Consider the following 25,250-nt stretch of genomic DNA (forward strand, 5'->3'; position numbering starts at 1 on the left):
CAGTGTCCACTCAGTGTGCTGCGTCCTCACCTCCTGGGGGACAGTGGTGTCAAGCAGCTCTGTGGTTATTGGCTGGTTGAAATGTGGTCGCAGCCCTGCTTCTTGACTGCCATGTTCCTCCTTTCTTGTCCCACGCAGTTGAAAGAAGAGGAGGAAAAGCAGAAGGATGTCTCTCAAGGTCCAGGCCAGCAACATCACGAACAAGAACGACCCCAAGTCCATCAACTCGCGGGTCTTCATCGGGAACCTGAACACGGCCGTGGTCAAGAAGTCGGACGTGGAGACCATCTTCTCCAAGTACGGCCGCGTGCTGGGCTGCTCCGTGCACAAGGGCTACGCCTTCGTCCAGTACGCCAGCGAGCGGCACGCGCGCGGCGCCGTGCTGGGGGAGAACGGCCGCGTGCTGGCCGGGCAGACTCTGGGTACGCCCGCTCTCCGCTTGCTCTCCTTTGGCATCGCTGGCTGGTTTGAGTCCGCCCTGCAGTAGTTACGTTTGATGGCTGCATATGTGTGTGAAGGTTGGGTTTGAAGGCCAGCTGGTTACAAGTGTCACAGAAGGTTCTTCTCCTCAGTAAAAAGGCTCTGGGCAGTGCAGGGCCTTTGAAATGACAAAAACAAGACCCTTTTCTTGCAGCTGTTACTGTCAAGCAGGAATGAAAGCAGGTCAGGTGTGTGACCTGCAGGTGTCTGCACCTCATGGAGAGAGTCTCCAGCAGATCCTGTCAGACTGTGCCTTCATTCAGCTCCTCCCCAGCGCAGGTCTCCTTTCATGCTCAGGTTAACAAGCTTTTTTACTCCTTGCCTCTGCACAAGTTATGCAGTTTCACTGTAATCCCGTTTGTTGCTGCTTGCAACAGTATACTGTTCCTATCACAGAGATGCGACAGAAGTCTTAAATGCAAAGCCCTGCCTGCCGCACAGTCAGTTCTGTGGAAAATGGGTGCTGTAGGATCAAGTCTCGCACATGTGAGAGGCAAAAGAGTTTCCATTTCAGACATGTGCAAACAAAGTGAGTTTGCACTGCCCCCCAGTGGATATAGACCCGCACTGCAAGTGCAGAGATCAGTAATGAATCATCTTGACACTGGCTCAGAATACTGTTGAGCTAAGGAAACAATGACTTATTAATCAGTCCTGCAGTGCTTCCTTCTCTCATGATCAACCATCATTTGACCTGCAGTATTAACACACTGCCAAGTGACCAAGGAAGGGGCTCATAAGACTCGCCAGAAATCCAGATTACCAAAGAGCCTGATGTTAAATTCATCATGGCTTTTATTACTTTGTCTGAGCCTGGGGCTAGTTTTATAATTCAGAAATGCTGCCTGAAATTCAGTGCCGCTAGCTGCGTGCCAGAAGCCAGAGCAGATTTAAAAGCATTTATGAGCAGGTGGAAAGAGTAGGTGAGAGTGATGCTAATTCTCCTGCAGTAAGCAAGTACTATAGCACCCAAAGCAGAACCTTTATTACAGGGAATTTGTTTCCAGGGGGAAAACATGGCACATGGTCCAGTGAAGTGTAATGGGTACAAGATTTATTTTTGTGGCCTACTGACCTTACTGAAACTACTACTCCTTCCAAATCAAGCCCTTATAAAAGAAAATATACGGGCTTTCTTTTTTTTTTTACAATCTAACCTATGAGGCAAGCTCAAACATTCTGAACAGTTCAGGCAATCGTACAGCTTACAGGGCTGGGGCGCTGCGTGCAAGGGAAACTGGACTCCTGCTGTCACCTCTGAATCTCAATGCATAAGAGATGTCACAGGACCTGGTTTTTAATCTTCTTTCTCTCTGCCCTCTTCTGCTCCCCTTCTTCCTCCTCTGTCTGCCTCCCTGCCTCTGCTCCCCCTCCCTGCAGACATCAACATGGCCGGGGAGCCCAAGCCCAACAGGCCGAAGGGCCTGAAGAGATCGGCCGCAGCTCTGTACAGGTGACTTCGATGCGCTTTCCTGGGTCTCAGTTGCTTTGTCTCTTCAGTGGCTGTTTCAGTTTTCACGTGCAGGGGATTCTATGGGTGTGACTGTTGTTGTTTTGGTGGGTGGAACGGCAGTAAGTGCTGGGATTGCACAGCTCTAGGGTCCCAGGTTCAGTTCCGGACTGGGGTACGTCTGTGGGTTTTCTACAGGTGCTCCAGTGTCTCCTAACCGCCCAAAAGACACGTGGGTGGGTTAGCTGGCTAAATTGCCCTTCCAGTCCAGAGCAGGAGTGGGAGCTGTCAGGACTGGCCTCTCTGCAGGGCCAGCCCCAGTGGAGCTGGGAAGATGCTCATTGCTGGCAGGGGTATGAACATTTGTCTGTATTACACACCTTAATGATTATTGTATCGTCTGTTTTTTGCCTTCCAGTGGGTACGACTTCGACTATGATTACTACAGAGACGACTTCTACGACAGGTTTGTCTGAATCCCGATAACCACTTTGGTTTTGCTCGCTGCGTTCGTAAGTGTCACTCTGGGGTGTGGCGCCGATAGAGGTGTTAAGGCTCAGAGAGCAAACTGGGACTCACTGGGGTTTGCAGACGCCAGCACCAGCCCCCAGCGCGGGTCCCTGGGGCTGGTGACCTGCTGGGGGCTCACCGCTGTGCTGGAGACGGACAGACGCTGCTTCGTCTCCCCCCCATGTGTAAAACAGCGGGAGCTCGCCGAGACAGGTCAGCGGGGTTGTTCACCACCGACGCCTCGCGATGCCGGCTCCGTCAGTCATGGCTTCTAGAGCCGCATTGTGGCTGAGATTCGCCACGATGCCACGGTGCTGCTGGCCTGTCCGGGCTCCGGTCATCTGATTGGGAAAGTTAGCTGTGGATGCATGCTGATGGCTCGGCAGCGGTCTGGCACTTTGTATCTCCGTGACAGACAGTCTGTGTGCCAGCTGTGGGAGTTCCTCAAACAGGCTGGGCTTCCTGGCCCCAGCGAGCGACAAGCCCCTGCTCAGACTGGCACTGCCCCGCTCAGGGGCTCTCTGGGCACTCTGCCCTGGGCATCAAAGGCCGAACGTCGGGTCTTGAAACGTTTTACAGTGGCAAATTGTCATAAAGATTCTGTTGGCAAGTCCAAAAATAAAAAAAAGTGGCTGGAAATCTGTCTTTAAAGCTGAAAACGCCTGTGCTGCACCAGCTCTTCTCACGCCCGGTCTCCTCTCCCCCGCCCCAGGCTGTTCGAGTACCGAGGCCGCGTGTCCCCGGTGCCCCGTGTGGTGCCCGTGAAACGCCCCCGCGTCGCCGTGCCCCTGGTGCGCAGGGTGAAGTCTCTGCCCGTCAAGCTGCTCGCCCGCTCCGCTGCCATCGCCAACAGCTCTGCCAAGCAGAAGTGTGAGTATTCCGGGCAGCAGGAGTGCCTGGGGGGTGTGATTCGTCGTCCCAGCCGCTGTGCCCACTCAGGAGCGGGCAGCACAGAAAGGGTTTGTTGCTTCCTGCCCCTGTAACTGCTGTTCTGTAAAAGATGTCGATGATGCAAGCCCAGAGCGAAGAGACGGCAGCTTCCCAGCTTGAGCAGTTTTGTTAGTGAGGGGCTTCACACAAGCAAGCTTTATCAGGTCTTGGATGGTCTGATTCAGCTTGTAGTGACCAACAGGAAATGTTCTGAGTAAGAAACACTCATGCATGGTTCTGCATTTTTGCAAAATCACAGCACGTAATTAAAAATAGTTTTGTGTTTAGGCTGCAGGAGCCAGTGCCCACTGTAGGCAGCCAGGATTCATGAAAACAAGGCCGACAGGTGCTGCCTGTCCTCCCTTCTTCGAGTGCTTAGAGTGCTAAGATTTCATGAGTCCCAGAAGTATTATTACTACAGTGGGACAGTTGTGTTTGAGATGCTATATAATATAGTTAGTTTGCTGTGTAATAATTGCTGTTAAATAATTGCAGTGAAATCCAATGAACTCCAGGCGATCAAGTCTGAGCTCACCCAGATCAAGTCCAACATCGACGCCTTGCTGGGCAGGCTGGAGCAGATCACCGAGGACAAGCACAGCGCCACAGGTGAGGGTCAGAGCAGCTGCCCACAAACCGCAGATGAGTTCCACGACTCGGGGCATCAGCTGAGAAGGAACTGAATCTCTTCAGTCTCTGCTGAACGAGCCCTGAAAGGAGATGTGACTGAAGGTATTTAAGATTTAAAAAGGGAATAAGTAAGGTGGGCTTATTAGTTATTCAAATAAACCTAGTGAAGAAGGAATGTGTTGCAGTTTTTTTGAGGACCTCTCAACTGTTGTTGTTCCCTCTCAACTGGTCCTGATTGATTAATTAATTGGATTGCCTTAAGGTGAGTCAGCATAGTGCACGTAGTAGTCTAAATGTGCATCTGGCCCACACATGGACCCAGAGAAGGGTCTGCTCATCTCCTGTAGTTTGAACTTTCTGTTAAAAAGTGCCATTAAGGAAATTATATGACATTAACTATGAAGGAAAGAGGTACAAATCACATGTGAGGGACCTTTAATTGACAGACTTGGCCAGCAGAGGGCAGGGTGACACAATACACTGAGGTCTCAGACTGAACTGTTTCTGAAACTTGTTTCCCTGGAAGAAAATCTGATTTATTGGTTCAATAGTCAGCAAAGCGATGTGGAGCAATGCATGCTCTCTCACACCCCCAGGGGGGCTGTTGTCAAGCTTCAGTAAGACTGTTTCCAGTGCAGTGTGATGTGGCAAAGCTCAGCGCCTCTCTGGTCCATCTCTCTGCCTCTGAACATCAGCTGTACTTTTTCACATGCAAGGCCTCACTAGGAAAGAATACGTGCCTTTGTGTTTGTAGTTAAGGAATGCAGGATAATCACCTGCAGTATATAAACATTCTGCAATTAGTTAATAAGGCGGCTTGCAGACACCACTTAGTAAATCTAGCTCATTTGGTTACTAGCAGCTAAAAGATCTGAAGATTTCATCTGGCTGGTTCTTGAAAGAAACTTGTTCCAGACTCCTACCACCCTTGGTGAAAAGAAAAGAAGTGCCTCCAGTTCTTAGGTTTTAACTGCACTTCACATTAGTTCCTAGTTTGTGCCCTCGGGTTCATGAAAATACTTTGATAAGGTTTTGCCTGGAGAGCTAATGCTTCACTGCACCTTTTTAAAACCTGGGAGCCTAACATACTTCACTGTCAGAGAACATACTTCCTGGCAGAGAAGCGATGTGATGAGGGATCGCACTGTGTTTTTGACCCCTTTAGCTGTAACTTCAGGTCTCAGTGCTGGGAGGGCAAACCCAGACACATGAGAGTGAGACATTCACCCTGTCTTGGAGGTCTCCAGTCCTGAAGCTTTTATATGTGGCCTAGAAATCGTCTGAAGACTTTTAGATACAATTGAACAGTGAATAGTGAAGCGAGCAATCTGTTAAACTGAGTAAGTTTCAGATCATAGATAAAAGATCCAGCCCCAAGGGCCACTGATCGAGCAAGGCTTTAGGAACAGGTTTGGGATGAACCAGACCACCCTTTGATAAACGCTGGACTGGCGACTCTTGGGAGCTGTGCGCTCCGGCCCCGGCTGAGCCGCTGTGTCCGTGCCCGCAGAGATGCGGAAGGCGGAGGAGAGCAAGAGCGAGGTCTCGCAGGATGACTCGGCGTCGGAGGCGGAGGAGCTGATGGAGGAGCCGCTGAACGGAGACGGGGAGGACGGCGACGAGGTCACGCAGGACGAGTGCGAGGACGACATGGTGAGCCCCGGAGCCACGGCTGCCTGGGTGGGGTCACCGACGACGCGAGGCTGGGGGCGAGGGGAGGGAGGGAGGGAGAGCGTTACAGCTAGGGGACACGGAGGAAGACGGGGAGAATCAGGTGCCCGTGGCATGGGGAGGGAGCGTGGCCGCTGAAAGCCATGCTGTAGGGGGGTGCGCCTCAGGCAGGGGTCTCCCCCCAGGTCTCAGACAGCCCAGCCCAGTTCGTCCCAGAGGTCCTCCTCCATCACCTGCTTCTTACAGCTCAGGAACACTTTACAGCTCTGCCTTCATCGGTGCAATTCAGGACACACTGGTCAAGGAGTGCTGCGGCGTCTTCAGATATTTGCTCCACATGACCTCTAGTTTACTTCATGCAATAGCCCACTTGTTTATTTGACCACAGTTAAATTGCTTTTGTCTTCAGAAATGTGTGTACCGTTCCATGAGCAGGGCTGGAGACCGCAGCCCCACAGCCCCAGCGACCCCAGGCAGCGACAGCCCTGCCTCTGAAGGAGGCTCAAGATGGCCGCGGCGCTCGCTGCAGCTCTCAGGTGTCCTGCAGTCTGCCTGAGCACTGAAGCAAAACCACACGGCTGCGTCGGCTCACTCACTGTCTCTTTTCCTCTCCTTTCAATTTTCTAGGAGAACAATCACCTATCAGAAATGGAGTCGATCCTACAATAAAAGGCAAGTCTGCTCATTTGCTCAGCGTGTGCTGTAGCTCAGTTTTCCTCTTGATTCATTACAAACCAGCTAGCTCGCCTGTCTCATGTAAAGCCAAAGAAATGAAAAGCTAAGAAAGGGGCAGCTGTCGTTCAGTCACAGAGAACCACAACCACAGCTGTTTTGATCAAACATAACACAGAGTATAAAGACCCTCTCTGCATTTAGGGGGCAACCCTTTGAGTTATCATTCTTAACGATTCAGCAAATTACTCACAAGTTTAACCCCAAGCAGACTGAATGAAAATGGTTAACATTATATCCCAAAAATACTTTTCCAAACTGCGACGCAGCCGTGATATTGAAGCTATGCAAGTGCAATAGCTGGCATTTATGTCAAAAGACTAATACAAATTAAATGTGTGTGTGTAGGTTTACAGTACAGTATGTTCATTTCTTCATGCTCCAGGGCGTTAGTTCACCTTTACGGGCTCAGATGGAATGAGCCGTGTTCAAGCACCAGAGGATCCCTCCGCAAACTGCTCAGAGCTCCCGCGAGCAGGACAGCAGGGTTACCCTGTGGGCAGTGTGGTGTCGGACAGGGATGTCCAGCCCTGGTCCTGGGGTCTGCTGCCCCAGCTGAGCTGTCAATCATCAGCTCTCACCACTGCTTTTAATTTGTTTGCTTGCTTGTGGAGAGAATTGGCCTTTCTTGTTATTGCACTTAGTACGCTTGAAAGAGTGTTTTTTTAAAACTTGGGACTGTTTCCACCAACCGTACCAAGCCGTGCTTGGCCTGCTCCGCCACTTGCTGACCCCCGTTTCTGACCAAGCAGCTCCTAATAGGTGACGGGCTGATGAGGAACAGAGGCGGATGGGAATGTCACCGCTGAAACACTGCCACAGCGAGTGAGATCAATGGTTACATTACAGCCAACACGATGAAATAATGAGAGCTCTGCAACTCACAAATGTGTGCAGGGTTGTCAACAATTACAAATCCCATTCTTTGACTGTTTTAAGATCTGAAAGCTAATTTACAAATGCGCCCTGGCTAGAATTAAAATCAGCGAGCCTGTCATTGAGAGCCTGGAAGAGCCTCAGGGCCTGGGGACGCGTGCTGGGAGCTGGGGGGGTGTTCGGACCCAAGGGCTGCATTTGAGAAGAGCCAGGGCCAACCCCCAACTCCCCCCCCCCATCCTTGCCAGGATGCTAGAGATTTGAAGAAGAGGAAAAAAACTGAGATACACGTGTGACTGCTGTGCTATTGCAGAGGTCTGCAAAACAAATAAGCCATTAGCATGCCAATCTGTTTTTCATTTTCACGGGCTCTCCGCCATGCTGGCAGCAGAGATGCTGGGGCCAACGCTGTCTCTCTGCTGCACTGGCTTCCTCCTCCCGGGCCGCACCCCGGCCTCTCTGCTCCCTGCGGCCTGAGCAGCACTGCACCCCCTTCCCCGGCCTGGCGCTGCCAGGGGCCAGAGCTCGGGGCTCGAGCACTTCACTGCACTTCAGGTGGCAGTTCTTTTTAGTGGGAGCTCATCTCTCATTTATTTAACAAGTCAGTTAAGATAAAACCACAACCTGCAAATGAATACTTTATGTGCTGTGAGAGGTGGATTGTTTTTGTTCTCCAGTCCCTTCACTTTAAGGTTTAGAGACGGTGAGTTACCAGCCCTGCCGACACCAGGACTGGCAGGACAGCAAGGTACCCTCGCAGGCTGGCCTGGCCATGGGGCCCGCTCTGCTCCAGCCTGTGAGGAGCGGCTCGGAGGGGCCGGACGGGACGGTGTGGTCCGACAGACCCTGCCTGTGTGCGGCAGGTCTTGAGGGCTGACAGGCACCCAGCCGTGCAGCCACTCCCTGCCAGAGAGCAAAACTGGACAAAGAAATACCCAGAAAAAAAAACAGACTACGTTATCCATTTCTAAAACCAAAACGGCTTGGTTCAAAACAAACAAAAGAGCAGTGTAGTAGCCTGTAGCCACTGTCCCTGTATATTAGTAGCTTATTTCAAGTGCTTGTCGTTTGTTGGGGGAACAGAATGGCCGTTTTTGGGGTACGCCCAGTCCGAGAGGAGACTGTGTGTCTTCACAGGTTCGACCAGGTGACGCCCAGCAGGGAAGGAGAGCTCACCTGCCCACTCCCTACCTGAGCCATTATCGCAGCAAGCCCAATTATTTTTCCATAGGGGGAGAAGCAAAGGAGAAAATATTTCATGATAGCAGCTGAGCTATTAAAGCAGTGGAGGAAAACAAAACCACATGTGGGAGCTGCTGGCAGGCAAGAGGGTTTGTTCTTCAGTGAGCTCCCCCGTTTGCCACAGTCAGATGTTATAGCTGCTCTTCCTTTTCTTGTCCAGTCAGCAGGGAGCTGGGAAAGAATGTCAACCGGAAACGAACTGTTTTAGTACCACAGGCATCGCAGCAACAGACAACCAAGGGGTGCCGTCAAAACTTTATCTACAGCCTCCTTCACGACCGACGCACCAGCCTTCCGAAGAGTGGGAGGCCACCCTGGCAAACCGTTCTACTGCCAGACCCAGCGAGCAACGCGACTTCCCGGGAACGCTGGGGAAAAACAGCGGCAAGTTTTCAAATAAAAAGTAATAAACTCATGGGGTTCAAAAGATACTTCAAAAAGAACATTTGAAACTTTGGATTAGCGTTCTCATAAAGAAAAGGACTGAAGTTTTATGAGTGCTACTGAACCTTAGCAATGTGAAGACCACCACTTCACCCCTCCCTCGTGTTTTTTCATGATCTTTGTTTTATTTATATATGCTGATCTTAAATAGATGAAAAAAAAGTATGTTATTTTTAATTACTTGTGCATATTTCTCTGCTTGCATTTTCAAGACTGCAAGAGATCTTTACAGATGTAAATAAATAAAAAACCAAGTGATGGTGTGGCCTGTCTGTGCAGCCGAGCTGCAGTCATGCTGGGAGCTGTCGCGGACCTGTTCCTCAGGCAGAGGAGACACCACCGCGCGGCACACTTCCAGGTTCCTGTTCACACAGCTGTGCAGCTTGCTAGCCTGCTGTTATTTCTCGAAGAAATTAGTCGCCTTCAGCAGCTTATTTGACCTCTACCTTTTTAGTTCTAGTAAACGGGGTGATTCTCTCGCCTTGCCTCTGGGAGTACGACAGGTTATTTTATCACGTTAGCACTACTGTTTCAGGATGTTTTTCCAGAAAGCAGTTTGACGCCAGGTTGGTTTGTTGAGAATGCACACATTCTCCCTGTGCCCAGTTACCAAAGAATACAAGAAAGTTTGCAAACCTTACACCACCACTTGGTAAAGTCTGTTCACTTCACTACTACCACATGCCTATGTGTAGGACGTACAGTATGCTTCAAGAACAAAGCTGAGCATCTGGATCCAGAGTCAGCTATACAGAACAGTTTTTTATGTACTGTGGTGGACGCATTCTGGCATGCATTTCTATCGTGTCTGCCCAATGCTTTTACATAGCCGAAACATGATTTACTAAGCAACAAATTGAAAGAATGATTTTAGAGAAAGTATAAACATACTTGGCCTTATTTTAGTTTGATCGTTCATGTCAAACCTCAATACGCTCAAGTGACTGTTGCATAAGCACTCAATCACCCCATTAACGAGCAAGTTCACTGATCCCATGCTGTGGGGTGAATTAACCTACTGAATGTCAAGTATGATAAAAAAAATTAAGGAAAAAAAATCAATCTTAACTAGGCAACAGGTGCACGACTGCTTTGCGGAAAATGTCAAAGGCGCTCGCAGAGGAGCAGTGTAAGGTCTCGTCAGCGCAGCATGCCCTCCTCTCCTCGAGGGGCTCCACACCCCTCAGAAACACAAAATACTCATGCAGAAATCGCACAGAACGGCTGGAAACAAAAGGCATTCAGCGCCTACCTCGTGTGGCAGACTAGCAGGGGTCTGTGTCCGCAGGGTACCTATGGAATTTCACCAGCACTGGTTCAATTCCTTGATGCATTTGTAGTACAAACAGTAAATCGAGGAATGATAATTGTTGTGAAATGCAACCAGTTTTTAAATAGTGCGCTTTCTGCAAATCCTAGATTCTCCTCCTAGGTCTCCAGCTGGGTTAGACGCCTTCCTTGATGAACTAGTAGCAAGTTGTACACAACTTTAAGAGAAGAGTAGGCAATTCCAATGTCTTTGGTGTTCACTGCTATAGGCCGAATTGTCTTCATGCAAGCATACAAACAGCAAGCAGCTAAACTGGGCGCATAAGTATTAAGCAAAGAAGAGTTAGAACCAGATCAGAATCCCAGGTAGTACATTATGAATACAAGCGTAATGTAAACAGAGGCCATGTGAGAAATAAACCACCACATAAATAAAGTTAGAATACACTGGCTATAAATCCAGTATGTTCCTATGCAGGTTAAATCACATTCAGCACAGGCCTCCTCTGCTTTCCACAATTTCTGTGTTCGTAGACAACAACATGTTTATCTCCACTTAATAAGAACCCAACTGATTAATCTGCTCATCATTTTTCATTAAAAAATGAATGGTTAACTGTTAAAAATGTAAATCACCTTAAAAAAAAAACCTAAAATGAACAGTTGCCAGATCATCAAAATAAGCAGAAAATTTATGATTGCCATGCTTTGTTTTCATTAGATTGGCACAGATTTAAAAAAACATTCACACCAGGCACTAGTTCCAGCGCACACGGGTCCAATAAATTGGCTTTGATCATTTTTCTTAAATACAAGCTGGAAGACGCGCACCCGACTCTGCTCATTAAATCTTTGCAGACCACAGAAAAAGCAAAAGTGAACTTTTAAAGCTTTTGGAAACGTTAAAAAAATCTTTTAAGGTGCTCTAAAGGAAATGGACTCAATCTTGACACTGTAAAAAAACACCCATCCAATATAATAATTAGAGACGCAGTCTGTGCACAGCAGTGGCTGTAGGGGGCGATGGTAAGCTCAGGGCACATGAGGCCCAGGACGGAGCTCCACTCTTTCATGGACAGGGTTGCGGCACTCAGTGCCTCTGAGGGGTAAAACTGCTTGTATTAAGACCCAAAGGCGAAATCACTTCAACTGGGTTTGGTCTTTCACAAGCCTTTTCAGTTTCTGGAGGGTCTGCTGTCTTCCAGCTTTTTGTTCTTTAACTGGTTAATTAGGTAACACTTTTCACCAGGCTGTGAAGTAATTTACAGTTAACCGTGCCCTTAATGAAGTGACTGGTTTCAGCCATCAGCTGTAAAGCAGCTTAAAAAGATCTAAGTGAAGAAATAATTAGGTAATTGGTTGCTCGAGTTGGAACAAACACCAGAAACACTCCAGAATTAAGTGCGAGACCCCTAACCTAGCCTGTTAAGATTATCTCCAACTCATCACTGGAGGTGCAGTTTATCAGTCAGGGGTGGGATTTGTGAGAAAAGGGGTGACTGATAATTTCCCCAGTAGAGTAACTGGTAACACAAATCCCTGACAGAAACAAGCTTAAATGCAGAGGAACACAAAGAACTAAAGTCATCCTACGAACCAGAAACAATATGGCCGAGGCTGATGCACCACCTCCACTGGCTTTCTAAAACTAACAAGACACTCCTGCTACTCACGAACACCATCTGGAAAGGGGCTCTTGGAGACAGTGCAGCAGGGCCGTGTGCTTTATTTCAGTAATAAAAACTGAAAAGGAGATAGAATGTCACCACTTTACCACAAAAGAAATCATCCCACCAGGAATCACTACCAAGTGATCAGTGACATTCAACAGGAGCTCCTGCCTCTTAATGTTCTGCCAAGACTTTTCTGTGGGTCTGGAGACTACAGAGCTGGAAAAGCTTGTGCATCCTGTTTGCCTGAAAAATCATTTAATTGTGAAGAATAATGTGCTAAACTAAGCAAAATGTTTCTGCAGCAAAAAAAATCATAATTCTCCCAGTTTAAATAGCTCACTGCAAGAGGCAGGACCAAGGAGGCCTGCTCTCTCTAGATATGCATGCAGTATTTCAACAAAACCATTACACCCCAAACCTTTAAGACAGAAAGTGAATGACTCAGAGATTAACCTAGCCCTCCACCAATACTGGAGTGGAACCCAAAATTATTTTTTTATTTTAACTTCTGTGCAGAACCAATTTCCCAGCTGGGATAAAGGGATTTTTAGTTGCTCCAATTCCAAGCACAGGGCAAGAGAACAGGCTAGCATTCTGAAGAGCTTTAAGATGAAAAGGGGCTGGAGGACTAGAAATCATACAATCCAGGTGCTGTCTTCGCCCCTCCACCCAGGACCGATTCCTAAAGGAAGCCCTGAGTCAATTAGACATTAGATTTGAAAAAAATATAGTCCAGCCTCTGCTTTTCCTGCTAAAGCCCACATTTACAACACTGTCTTCCAAGGTCCTGCCTGCCCGCCCCACAAACTCCAGATCTGACGTCTTCTGGCGTTTTGACCATGAAGACCGAGCTATGCTGAAGTGCCCTCTGTGAGGGGAGAAATGACTGAGACAGTCAGCATACCAAACACCACGTGTTCAGCTCTGGACACGTTACTTCAAATTGGATTTTGTGGGTTTTTTTTTTTTCCTGTGCTGAAAGAGCAAGCTTTAAAACTCCTGCACAACTCTGAAATAAAACATGCTAGAGGTAAATTTACGATGGCCATCTGGAATTTGTTTCTGAATAAAGCTTTTCTGGACCAGCAGAGAGGGGCCAAGTGCAAAAGCTCACGAAACAGTCCGACAGAGGTAAAAGCTTAAATGCTTCCGTGCTGCCAGTAAGAATGTGGAGATGATACCGGAATTTTACAGCTTGGCCAACAAATGTTACCCCACTCAAAAACTGCAAAGCATGTGCTGGGAGAAGAGACACCTCCCCCCCAACAGATTAATACATGATGGTTTTCTTCTTTTACCACAAAAATGTCTCCAGGTCAGAACTGCGCTGTAGATTTGAAGTTTTACACAGGTAGTGAGCAGGCAGCCAGCAGCATCAGCTTTGTCTGGCAGGGTTCTGCTTAAAACCGTGATGTTAATGAGAATTTAGGCCATGCCGTTTGGTCAGTGAGCAGCTCTTAAAATGGGAACACCAACACATTCCAACTTTTACACCTCTCCCAACAGCCAGTCTCCTCCCTGCTCATCAAGCCAGAAGCAGTGAAGACACAAAAAAAATGCATATAAGCTTTACAAGTCAGGAAAAGCCAAAGAGAATTTTCTTTATTTTCACAGGGCTAATTTGGGAATACGCCAGGTACACACTCACTAACTTTTTCAAGAGGTGCTAAAGCTGTTGCTCAGTGTGCAGCGGTTCCAGGAAATAAGCCCTGTCCTAGCAACTCCAGACCCTGGCACATCAACATGTTTATTCCTTTATGCTGGGAGTGGTGGTGAGAGCACAGTCTTTTATCTGGCAGTGTAGTTTGGGAATCATGTCACGTCAAGGACATGGGCTATGAAAATCATTTGGCTAAAGACTGTGTTCAGGGTTTTTTTGTGAGAATGCATGTTCGTTTCTCAATCAAAACCCTACCCACCAAACTCTCAGCCACAAGACACTGTTTGCCAGATTCAAAACATTTAGTCAAACTGAAAACTAAGTCCGTTCCAACACTCCCCACCAATGACTAAAAATCAGTAGATATTTCTTTTTAAGTATGTTTACACCTGAATAACACTGACTTATGTTTACCATAGCAGGCTTGCTTTTCTCCTGGACCAAGCCAAATTTTTACGGACATGAGCTCATATCTAAAATGCACATCATTCTTAAGCAGCAAATGAAGCAGTGCTGTATTATCATGCGTCGATGAGCTCTCATCTTCCACCAGGAGCTCCCAGCACTGCAGAGAGGAACATGGGAAAGCTGAAATGAGCTGGACACTCCAGGGGTCAAAGCAGTATCGAGCAGACCGCATGAAATGCATCCGACGGCAACGTTCAAAACAACCTCTCCAATTAACCCAGGAGACAAAAATTCCCATTGCCGTTAAACTGTAAATTCACATTGATTTAATAAAGTACTGAAGTAACGAGATTTAATAATGTGATTATTTTAAGAATAAAAAAAAAAAACAATGAGGGGAGGAAAAACCCAGGTCTGCTGAAGCCTGCAGGGAGTGGGGGTACCAGGTGACCACAGGCGGTGGTGTAGCATGCGGGGCGGGCGGAGGACCACTGGAGATCGCCGGGAGTGGGAGGGTATCACCACCGGGCCCGTCCTGGCCAGGCGTGGCTCCCCCCGGCGCCGACCCACCCACACAGTTCGGAGAAGGAGTCCCATCAGGCGGCCCCTGCCCCAGGGCGGCCGGGTCAGTTGGCCTTGGCGCGCAGCTGCGCCCTCTTGCCCGTGACGGCCTGGAAGCCGGTCTTGATGCTGGCCACGGAGCAGCGGGAGTGGCAGGTCTCGCACTGCAGGAAGTAGAGGCGCGTGTCCTTCTGCAGGATGGTGTCCGGGGAGCGGCAGGTGTGACACGTCACGTACTCCTCTGTGGGGCACACATGGCACAGCACCGTCAGACACCAGGGGCACCCGGCCACGCAGTCAGTCCGCTCAGACGACACGCACACAGACGGCAGCTAGCCTTCAAACAACCTGACCAAGGGTTTTCAAAAGCATCTAGGCCAAACTCTGGCAGGGACGTACAGCATCCCAGCTCTCACGGAGTCACAATTAATCTGGTAGCCTGCTATTCCAAATCCACTCCCTCTGACGACAGCAAGCGCTGTTTCAGCCTTCATGGCTTGATTTCGTTTTGGAAAAGAGCACTAGAACACAATATTTTCTGGGAACAGGACAGGTCTCTCTGCACCACTGGTGAAAACATCCATGTTGAATACGCTAACTAAAGGCTGGTCAAATGCTTGTTTTATACAAGGCGTGTGCATATGGTGATTACTTCAATGCATAAAATTATCAGTTTTCTACATTTTTCAAGGATGAGGAGCAGGGTGTATCGATGGATTCAGCTCCAATGACTCGCCCATTGAAAACAATGTTTGGTAAAATTATAAAAGTTGTTCTTTTGTTCTTTTTTTTCATTCATACTTTGCAGAGTGTGGAAAAAATCAGTTGAGATTAAATTTCTCTCTTAGGGACACAAAATTCACATCTGGCTCTTTGGGAGATTTACTCTGGCCAGTGTCCACCTGTAGTATAATGTTAGTAGACAAAACTCTACTGTCCCACCAGGCCTTATGAGCCCTCAAATCACTCATTTCCACTACTGTCCAAGTCTTGCCAGGATTTGGAATCTCCACAGACCATAAAAGGGTTAAGGAAAGGACAGCGGGCTTAATCAAAATGCCAAACATACCATGAAATATAAGTCTATACTTCTAAAACATAGCATGACAGTGCAAAACAGCTTTCCTTATCAGCATTTTTAGGACTTAGCAATAAAAACATGTCAAGTCAAATACGTTTCTTTGAAGTCGCACTTACTGATGTATCTTCGCAACACATTTTCGATCTGTTTCTGCTGGAACCTTCCCTTGATCACAAGCTGGTTGTTTCCATCTATGGAACCACTGTGAAGATGACACAAGCGTGCATCAATCCAACCCATCATTAAGAGTATAAAAGGAAAACAAGAACTTCTTGGCCAAGCCAGGCAGTCACAGGTTTCTCTAGACAAACAGGAATGACCAATTTGGGGATCAGTGATCAGCAGCTCCCTCAAAAAGGGGGCGCAGCTCAGTCAGAATGGACTTGAGGTTCTACTCCTAGTCCATTATTCTCTTTCCCCAGATCACAGACGAACAAGAGACACACAGCAGCGCCTCCTGGTCAGCAACAGCAACTTACCTCGTTCCCAACTCAGCCAATAAAAAGGCTAAGAGATGTTTGGGCTGACGATGCAATCTAGCAACAAGAGAGAAAAGGAAACAGCGGTCAGAGTGAGCTCCGGTGAAAAGGACAGCTTCCCGAACAAATAATAGCCCTTCGCTTTTCGGCATTCTCAAACAATGGGCGTCGGGACTATGGATCAAAACGCGCAGAAGCACACTCCCACTTAACTGCTTACGCATATTTCAATAAGCTCATTTCACAGAGGGTTAGAGGGCAGGGTCGGAGAGTGGACTGCAAAGAAACAAGCAGTGTTTAACTCCACGTTAAGAAGCAAAAACGAGAAAAAAAATCAGCAGTGGAACCTCTTCAGCCTCTTCAAGCGTGAGGGGGAACAGGGGGAGAGCAGAAAGACGAGGAAAAGGAGCTGGGACTTCATTTATGATATCACTTCACTTCAATTCGACACGAAATGCGGAAAATATGAGTTTTTCCTACACACAGTAAGTGTAAAATAAAAGACAAAGACGTATGAACAGCACACTGAAGCAAAAAGGCAAATACATGAACAATGACTAATACTGGCAGCCAGCAGAATTTACTTTCAACCCCTCTCATTCAGGGAGTGCAGCCAAAGGCAGGTACATAATTAACCTCCATTATCTGACTCCCTTTTCAATCATAGAACATATTAGTTTAAAGCAGCAACGATCCTTAGAAAAGGTCAAACTCACTGTATTTTAATCCACAGCTGACGACTGGCTGTTTCTGGAAACAGTTGAAAGTTTGTTTCCTTAATTGTGACAGCTTGCGTTTCTTGGGCTGTGTACGATGACTTTGAACAGTTCAGTTTATTTCCCTACAGCAGGCTTTGTGCCATAATCTGGCGACTAGTCATCTTTCATAGATCTTCTGGCCAGTCTGTTTTAATCAGCAACTTTTTTCATTGTTGCACCCATACTATTGTGGCTCATACTTGCAACTAATTTAAATTTTCTAGCTCTTAAGGGTGCCCTGAACAAAGGTATCTACTCAGCAAAAGAATAAATAAATCTGCTAGCGCTCTGGGAACAAAGCTCATCTTTTCTTTGCAAAAGTATTGAAAAAATAAACCCAAGAAATCATGCGAAGTGATTCTACATATTAAAAACGGAGCAACGGGCTGCATCAGCAGAAAGGGTGCAGAGGGGTTTGTTCACGTCATCGGAGGCCAATCGGAGAAGATGCTCGTGAGTCGCCCACACCTGGCTATCTAGCAATCAACTGACCCTAGCAGCAGATCTAAACATCAATGTTCATGTTTTAAAACCCATTTCCTTTATTTTTGAAAATTATATTTTCCTACTACACTGGAACATCTCCTGGTGTCTCTGGTTAAGCTCCAGGTAGTGAACCAACATGGAACAAATCTATTCCGTTAACTGAGGTATCGCGACACTAGAATCGTGTGCCTTGGTCTCTCTGCAGCATGCTCTGATATCCAGCACTGTGTCATTCTTAGAGGTAAAGTGTCACACTGAAACGCCTGCCTCTTTAAACGGGCCAGATGAAAATACCACAGTCCATAGTCAAAACCGGTTAAACGGTCAAGCTGCACCAGAGGAAGGGAAGGACTCACAGCTTGCAGATATCCGTGAAGTTGACGAAAGACGTCTTCTTTGTCCCCACACGGACCACCTGCGGCGGCTTCATGACAAACTTCCTCTTCTCTCCCGCCACCATGTCGGGGTTCTTCACGCGCATGATGTTGAAGACGCGGTTCAGCAGCTGCAGACGAGAGCATCGAGTGAAGGACAGGCGCGCAAGGCGGCGGCGCCTACCTCCTGTACAGCTCTCTGAGCATCCAGCCCGCTGCACGGGATTCAAAACCTGAACTGCAATATTAACCCAGTATGAATTCCAGATTCGTACTTTCCTATTCCTATACTATTCCTATTTAGTTGGATAACTGTTCTTGATTGAAGTCGTGCATAAAAAAAAGATTCAGGCGATGATTTGCTCACAGTTTATAACGAGGATCAAAAGATAAGATAAGATCACTTTAGTGGCCCTATACAATTTCTTGTATTAGGAATTTGTGTTTGCACATACCCCAGCTTGCTCTCCATGAGACACACAGACAGGGAGAGAAGCTTGGGGTCAGGGCGCAGGGTCAGCCATTTATACAGCGCCCCTGGAGCAGTTGGAGTGAAGGGCCTTGCTCAGGGGCCCAATACAGTAGGATTCCTCTGCCGGCCGCGGGTTACGAACCGGTAACCTTCCAGCCACAGGCGCAGATCCTTAGCCACAGAGCCACCCCACCACTCCAAACACAATCGCACAGCACTTTACAGACAGGATTGGAACCCCTTCGTGCAACACAGGAGCTCCACCGCACAGCAGATCAGGGGAAGGAGTGAGAAACGATTTTAAACTGCCAAACTGCTAAATTAAGAGGAGACAGACTTTGCAAAACCCAGAGCAGTATTTAATCAGGAGCCTGGGGTGAGGCTAACAGCCATACACTTACAGTGTCTTCAGGTTTCTTACTAAGCAAATAGTCAAAGTCTGGGTTGAATGTCTGATAAAAGTATGTTCCTCAAAACATGGGTTAAAAAGTCACCCGGTGTATCCCAACCCAAGCTATAAACCGCATTAAAAATGGAGAAGAAGTGAGTTGCCTGCTCCTCGCGGAGACGAAGAGCCGGCGTGGGCACTGCGCCGCGGTGGGCAGAGCTCCTCACCTCATCGTAAGTGTAGTCCCGCTCCGTCCCAGCCCAGGACGGCCCCATCTGCGCGCTGAACGTGATCCCGTCGTTATTCTTTCCGTCCTCATCCTCGGGTGCTGCCAAAACAGTCAGCGGCGTCACCTAACCCATTCACACAGCCCCCTCTCTGGGGGGGCCGTCAGAAGACGCAAGGTGATTGCAAGATGTGCCGAGTGTCGGGGACCGGCTATAAGGCACAAATCTCAGAAACCAGCACTGTCAGCGCTGCCGTGAAAAAGTCACGTAACTGAAAACAAAACAGCTATTCGCACCCTCTCTTATAACTGCATAAAACAATGTGTGTTTCTCTTCAAAAGACAAAATCAGCCAGAAATGTCCACATTTTTAAGTGCGCGTCAGACTTCAACACCATGACAGGGTGCAACACCACTGCCTTCCCGGCGAGACGCACGTACAGTCAGACCTACCGTCGTCGCGGTCTTGCAGCTCGCTCTCGTCCTGGAACTCCACCTTCTTGACGGGTTTCTTCTTCTTGGTCGGCAGCATCAGATCCAGGTCATCATCCTCTACGGCCTCTGTCTCCCCTTCAATCTTCAACTCCTGAGGGCAGCAGGGTGGAGCACGAGAACAGTAAGAGACCCCACACAAGCTCTGAGCAGGCCAGAGGGAACGGGATGCCTGCCTCTGTATCTGGGACTTGGTTCCCCCTCCAGTCCGATATATGAAGGCAGGAAACCACAGCAAACTACAGCTCTGCATGTCAAAAATCAATCATGCCAAGTCTCCTTTACAACATACATCTCACACGTGGCAGAATTCTGCACAGCACTGAACTCGCAAATTAAGTATTAAGAATAAAATTGGCTTTGAGTCTTCTGACACAAATACAACCAACAGATATTCTAGTTTCATGGTGCTCAACACAAACAGCTATTCTAATGCACAAAATTAACACAAAAGAGGGGAGCAGTTTCTCATCACAAACTGGGAGCACCACCTCTCTGGTCATGTTTCTCAGATGTGGCATGTGAACACGCACAGTGGTGATCCTCTGGTACTGACCTTTATTCCTTCCTCAAGGTCATTATCAAACGTCTTTTTAACCTTCTTTTTCTTTTTCTTCTGGTTAAAGAAGTTCAGGTCATCGAGATCATCTGACACCTCTGTAAATTTTAAAATGGAAAAAAAATTAATACGCTGAAAAGAATACCAGAATGCTTTCAGACTCTGCTCTCAACAAAACACCGAGAAAGAAAACAGCCCTTTCCAAGGCATAGTGGAAAAAAACAAACAACTTTAACAGAGAACTGGGTTTGAAAACAACCAACTCAGACACCATTAACTCATTTAAAATCACAACTGATCATTTAAATCTGTCCCATAGTAGATGCTAAGAATTTCATTAAAGCATGAATGTATGCTTTTGGAATAGAAGCAGTTCAACAGTATACAGGAAGCAACAGAGTCAGACTAGCTCAGCCGTATATATGTGTGCGTCTTCACTAGCCACAGGCATGAGAGCTGCGAAGGTCACGTCAGTGGGAATATTCTTGAACACCAATCCCAGCTCCACTCCTCCGCTGGCAGGGAGGCAGGGATGCTCCCTCACCCTTCTTCCTGCCCTCGTCCTCGTCCAGCTCCAGGTCCTTGTCCTCGCCCCCCTCCGGCTCGGCCACGTTGGCCTCGGGCTGCTGGGCGTCTTCGCTGGGGGCGTCGCCCCCTTCCTCCTCCAGCATGAAGGGCTTCTTCTTCTTCTTCTTCTTCTTGGTCATGGTGGGGTCAAAGATCATCTGCGGGGAGAGGGCAGAGCGCCGTGAGGGCCGGCCATGGCTTGCACACGACAACGGGAAGAGTTGATAACGCGCCCCAGTACACCTCCACTGCACCAGCTGCGGGCGCCCCACTAGAGGAGACACAGGAATCCCCGCAACACCCGAGAGATCACCGTTTCCGTCTCCCAATGTCGCGACAGGAAAAACTAGACGACGAGAAAGGCTGCAAACGAGAGCACCCCACCACGCCTGGCTGGTTCTCAGGAGCTTCGGCTTTAACATGCCTGCTCCACGCTCCCACAACTATTTGTGGAAAGAGCCTCATGTTCTTGGTTTTGAACTCTTTCCTGTAGTCTATACTCGTCTTGTCTGGTTCATCTTTTTACCCTTCAAACGGATGAACTCCACAGAGCCGACTGCGAGTAGTGGGGGGACTTGCTCCAGCTCACCAGTCTATTAACCCTTCAACGTGCAGGTAGACTGCTCTGCTCGGGACACTCGGCAGCAACACAAGGGTCGGATATCAGGGGTCACCTCCCTCCCCCCAGCAGCCTCACACCGAATTAACAATAGGGGCGCCCACTCACACCCACAGCCACTGGTGGAAACATTACACTGATATGATGATCTTGTTCTGTACAAAAAGAAGGGAGGGGAGTATGTTCACAGCCCGGTATTTCTGAGCACACGAACAGCTCGCTGCCCCCGGCTCCCACACCCTCTCGGCAGGCTGCGGGGTGCTTCAGAGTCGCCCGCTTGGGCGCTTCGGGGGGAGGCGGGGAGACACGCAGGAAAATGACTTTGCTACACTGCCAAAAGAGGTAGGGGACGTGTTTAACGCCACGGCCTGCTCGCCTGGGAGAACAAAAACGCCGTGTATCTCGCATCGAGAGACGATCCTGGGTTCTCGGACAACGTGGAGGAAATGCCCCCCGCCGCTCATCTGTAAATCTACCACGAAGAGACGAGCCTTCCCGGAGCTGCGTTCTCCCGTGTGCGTGTGTGTGTGTGTGAGTGCAGCCAGGAAGACACGCGTGTGCGTGGTTTCTGCAGGCGTGGGGAGCCGGCGGCCGCTCGCTCACATGGGGGACTAGGCCTCACGCCGCCGGGTCCGCTACTCGGCCTCCGAGGGGTCCAGGCAGCACACACACAGAGCAGCGTAACGACACTCTCCGCTCTCCACTCACCTCGTCGCCAGACATGTTCGCGTCCTGTCGTCCCCCGTCTGAATTTCCTCGATCGCGCTGCTCCGTCCTCGCTCTTTTCTTCTCGCTCAGCACCTCAGGCTTCTTGCGTCAGCTTCCGAAACCCGCGCAGGCGCCGCTGTCCCGTCCCCAAATACGCATGCGCGGCGCCGCAGACGGGATTTGTAGTTTTTTCCCGTCGCGCACCTGGAAATTGGAAGATGCGTTCTACCTTTACGGTTTACGGGGTTTTTTGTTGCATTTTTGCATCTTTATTTAAATAAGCTAATGAAATATTTAATTACTTTAGATTCCCCTGAACAGAAGAAAAATCAGCCTGTTTTACTAAATGAATGCATCCAAATTAAATGTCTTATTGCCAACATGGGGGTTGTGACAAACATGTAGCCTATTTCATCATCCCTTATTCCAGTGAAATCTGTGGTAGGCCTGAAAATCACCATTCCCTTAGCACACATGTCCAGCAACAGTCATTTCTAAGAACACCTATTCCTGAGCATTATTCCACATTTCCTCCCATCTAGCTGATGCAATGATTGGTAAACAAATCAAGAACATTCTGGCACTTACATTAAAAACATTCAAAAAATAAAACCCGATGAACAAATTGGTTATGAATAGGTTTTGCACCTGCAGCCATTAATGATCTTTTACTATAATGACTGTACTGTATGTCTCATTAATGTTCCTGTTTTCATCATGCATTATGCGTAGGGACTGGCTGCAGCTCAGGGGCTTCAGAGCTAGGGTAGTGGTCTCACACTCTGTTCACAGAGCCAGGGGCTTGTACTTCCACTAACATGCCTGATACTGCTGAGGTCTTATATATATATATATTCTACTTTTGACCCATCTTGGAGATGGTCAAGGTATCTATATTTACCATGTGTTTAATGGATGGCAGCAGAGCGGCACAGTGGTTAGTACAGTTGGTACTTGCAGAGTTGGGGTCCTGGGTCCAATTCTTGGGGCACTGTCTGTGTGGAATTTGTGTGTCCTTCCCATGTTCATGTGGGTTTCCTCTGGGTGCTCTGGTTTTCTCCCAGAGCCCAATGACATAGGTTAATTGATTGCTGGAAAAATTGTCCCTAGTAATACTAGTAGTATGTGTGTGCCCTGTGACGGACTGGCGTCCCATCCAGGGTGTAGCCTGCCTTGTGCCTGTTGCTTGCCATGACAGGTGCTGGTTCCCCTGTGACCCTGTATTGGATAAAGGGGCTAGAAAATGAATGGTTTTAATTAAACAATATACGCTTCAACAACATTCACATATTCATATATTTCATAAAAACATCAGCCCAATCAGAAGTATGAGAGTTATCAGTTAGAACAGAGAATTATGTATGAATTAAAAAATATTTATACATATAGTTGTTCTAATATATTGATTGCCAAAAGGTCACCTGCTCAACAGGCTCCTTCTTTTCTAAATGTAATCTGCAAAAATGTTAACCATCAGTGCCGACAGAAAACATCAGCTAGTACGTCAAGTAAAACAGTGCTTTTTTAGCCATTAGAAATTGCCTTGTCTTCTCTGAGTCAATTTCAAACAAGGCTCTCACAGTTTCCAGATGTTTTTAATTGCACATAGCTTCCTATGGGGCTTGCCTCTTATAGTACAGTCTGTGAACCAAGGAGCTCAATGCTCAAAACCACTGACATATGAAGAGTGAGATGATATTGTGCAGGCGCTCTGTGTGTCAGAAAGCACATGTGTATTTTGCCTTTGGAATGTACTGTGTAAGTGCAAAGAGCTGGAAGTCAAGCTCGTGGGAACTGAGATGCTTTATTTAAAGCGGAGTGTTCTACTTTTTCAAACAAAATACATATTCCTGTAATTATGGCGCACGTCTATAAAACCCTTGTTTTAAATCAGGAATGGTCTAGGTTGGCTGCATACTGTAGCTGCATAATTCTTAAGAAAAACTTAGAAAAACAGCCCTTGAAAATTTTCAATGCTGTACATACTGCTCATATTTATAGCTACCCTAAGTATTTGGGTTTGCACTGCTGTGTTAGTGCTGACACTATATTGCCAGTGGCAGTCCCTCCTCCTGATGATAGGGGTCCCAGTCTGGTTACAGTAGTAGTTCCACACACTGCAGTGGGTCATTCAAGTCCTAAGACTGAACTCCCTCTTTACACAAGGGTAGGCGGGGTATACCAGGGGTGTTAGTACTATCTCCCATGTTATGAATCTGTCATGATGTTTAGAACTGTTATATCTGTATGTCCTCTGTCTAGAGCTCTGTAAAGCAGCTTATGTCTGCCAAAGTCCGCTGTGGAAGTGGGGTAAAACATTGTAACCCTGTCTGAGTGACTGTGGTGTAGTGTTTTCCCCAGAGGTAATTGTGCTGCAAGGCAGACCTAATGTCTGGCTTTTTGAACTAAACATGATATTGAGCATAAATTCCCTTTCCTCGATTCTTCTCAGCTTACAGAAGAATTGTTCAGTACTTTGCAGTATCCAGCAGTCCATTTTCAATGACCACTAAGTCCAGTGCAGTCATGGCAAACTGGAGCCTCACCCAGCTGACAATAGGCAAGTCGGGATGACTCCTGGAGTACCAGTCCATCACCACACAGGGAGAGAAAAGAAAAGAACTGCAGATTCCCGAGGGAGTAAACCGGCATACACACATGTGGCCACACGGAGAAGATGCAAACTTCACACTGAAGGCTGCCTTCGGAATCGAACCAAGGACACAAAAGCTTTTGAAGCCACAGTGTTGCTTTTTACGCAAGATTTTATATTTTCTCCAGGCAGCTGAGCAGTGACAAATCAAATAACTATTACAGGTCTGACTCACAAACTCTCAAGGATCATTCTTAAAAGTAAATGGTCATGGTGTTGTCAGCGAGAGAGAATTCAGGGTGCTATGTAGTTTTAACCAGAGAGTCTTCACTCAGCTGAGGAGTAGAACAACAGAGATGAATGAGCATCATTAGAGCAGGAGAGAGGACTGTATCCACAGCTTGATTTTCAGGAACAGATCCTAACTAAAATGATAAAGCAAGAATAAATCCTATCAGTCTAAACTGACAAAAGCTACTTATGATAGTAATCAAGAAGGCATCCCTATGATATAGACATCATTGGAGACAACTACATTTAAGTAATGCTTTGAGCTATAAATCCTGCAGAACACTAAGTAACCCTTTAACCCAGGTCTTCAGTTATGCAGTATTTCTCATAGCTGTCAGCTGACAGAGACATCCAAATGTTTCAGACGTGATTTTCTAATTAAAATTACAGGTATTGGAATGAATGGAATGAATTCTATACATATGTCTCCCCCTTTATGAGTCATCTTAAATTTAAGTCAACTTAAAAAAATGAACTTGCAATAAGATCTCCTAAATTGTTAAGTTTGTAATGGCTGGAAATTCTGATTAAAATAACAACAAAATACATCTTTCCAAGCAAATGCTATTCAGTATACAAAGCAATTTCACAGGTCCCACCGGGAGTCTTGCCTGATATGCA

General features: G+C 47.5%; 2 protein-coding genes across 8 annotated transcripts in view; one reads left to right on the forward strand and one right to left on the reverse strand.

Moving 5' to 3' along the window:
* raly (RALY heterogeneous nuclear ribonucleoprotein) overlaps positions 1 to 8,875 on the forward strand; it is a 57,898-nt gene extending 49,023 nt beyond the window's left edge. For 4 of the 6 annotated variants that reach the window (XM_088937678.1, XM_088937677.1, XM_088937679.1 and 1 more), the window contains 9 exons: positions 139 to 422; positions 1,861 to 1,933; positions 2,349 to 2,396; positions 3,153 to 3,310; positions 3,866 to 3,979; positions 5,511 to 5,653; positions 6,081 to 6,207; positions 6,299 to 6,343; positions 8,686 to 8,875. In XM_088937678.1, the coding sequence (XP_088793804.1) occupies positions 167 to 422; positions 1,861 to 1,933; positions 2,349 to 2,396; positions 3,153 to 3,310; positions 3,866 to 3,979; positions 5,511 to 5,653; positions 6,081 to 6,207; positions 6,299 to 6,343; positions 8,686 to 8,729 (1,008 nt within the window). In that variant the 5' untranslated portion in view covers positions 139 to 166 and the 3' untranslated portion in view covers positions 8,730 to 8,875. The remainder of the gene's footprint in view (positions 1 to 138; positions 423 to 1,860; positions 1,934 to 2,348; positions 2,397 to 3,152; positions 3,311 to 3,865; positions 3,980 to 5,510; positions 5,654 to 6,080; positions 6,208 to 6,298; positions 6,344 to 8,685) is intronic. The other 2 variants (XM_088937682.1, XM_088937681.1) reach the window with 1 other exon arrangement.
* A 4,608-nt stretch (positions 8,876 to 13,483) lies between these two features.
* On the reverse strand, positions 13,484 to 21,900 carry eif2s2 (eukaryotic translation initiation factor 2, subunit 2 beta). 2 transcript variants are annotated; one of them, XM_088937209.1, is made up of 9 exons: positions 21,746 to 21,900; positions 20,396 to 20,576; positions 19,849 to 19,949; positions 19,254 to 19,386; positions 18,802 to 18,902; positions 17,697 to 17,845; positions 16,097 to 16,153; positions 15,734 to 15,819; positions 13,484 to 14,777 (listed from the first exon to the last, which is right to left on the reverse strand). In XM_088937209.1, exons 1-9 carry the CDS (start codon positions 21,758 to 21,760, stop codon positions 14,602 to 14,604), a joined length of 999 nt encoding a protein of 332 aa, XP_088793335.1. In that variant the 5' UTR covers positions 21,761 to 21,900; the 3' UTR covers positions 13,484 to 14,601. The 2 variants fall into 2 exon arrangements, with proteins under 2 accessions (XP_088793335.1, XP_088793334.1); XM_088937208.1 differs by having other exon boundaries at positions 19,242 to 19,386; positions 21,746 to 21,899.
* Between the last annotated feature and the right edge of the window lie 3,350 nt (positions 21,901 to 25,250).

Source organism: Atractosteus spatula, chromosome 19, assembly GCF_055471065.1.
Source record: "Atractosteus spatula isolate fAtrSpa1 chromosome 19, fAtrSpa1.hap1, whole genome shotgun sequence".
Lineage (NCBI taxonomy): Eukaryota > Metazoa > Chordata > Actinopteri > Semionotiformes > Lepisosteidae > Atractosteus > Atractosteus spatula.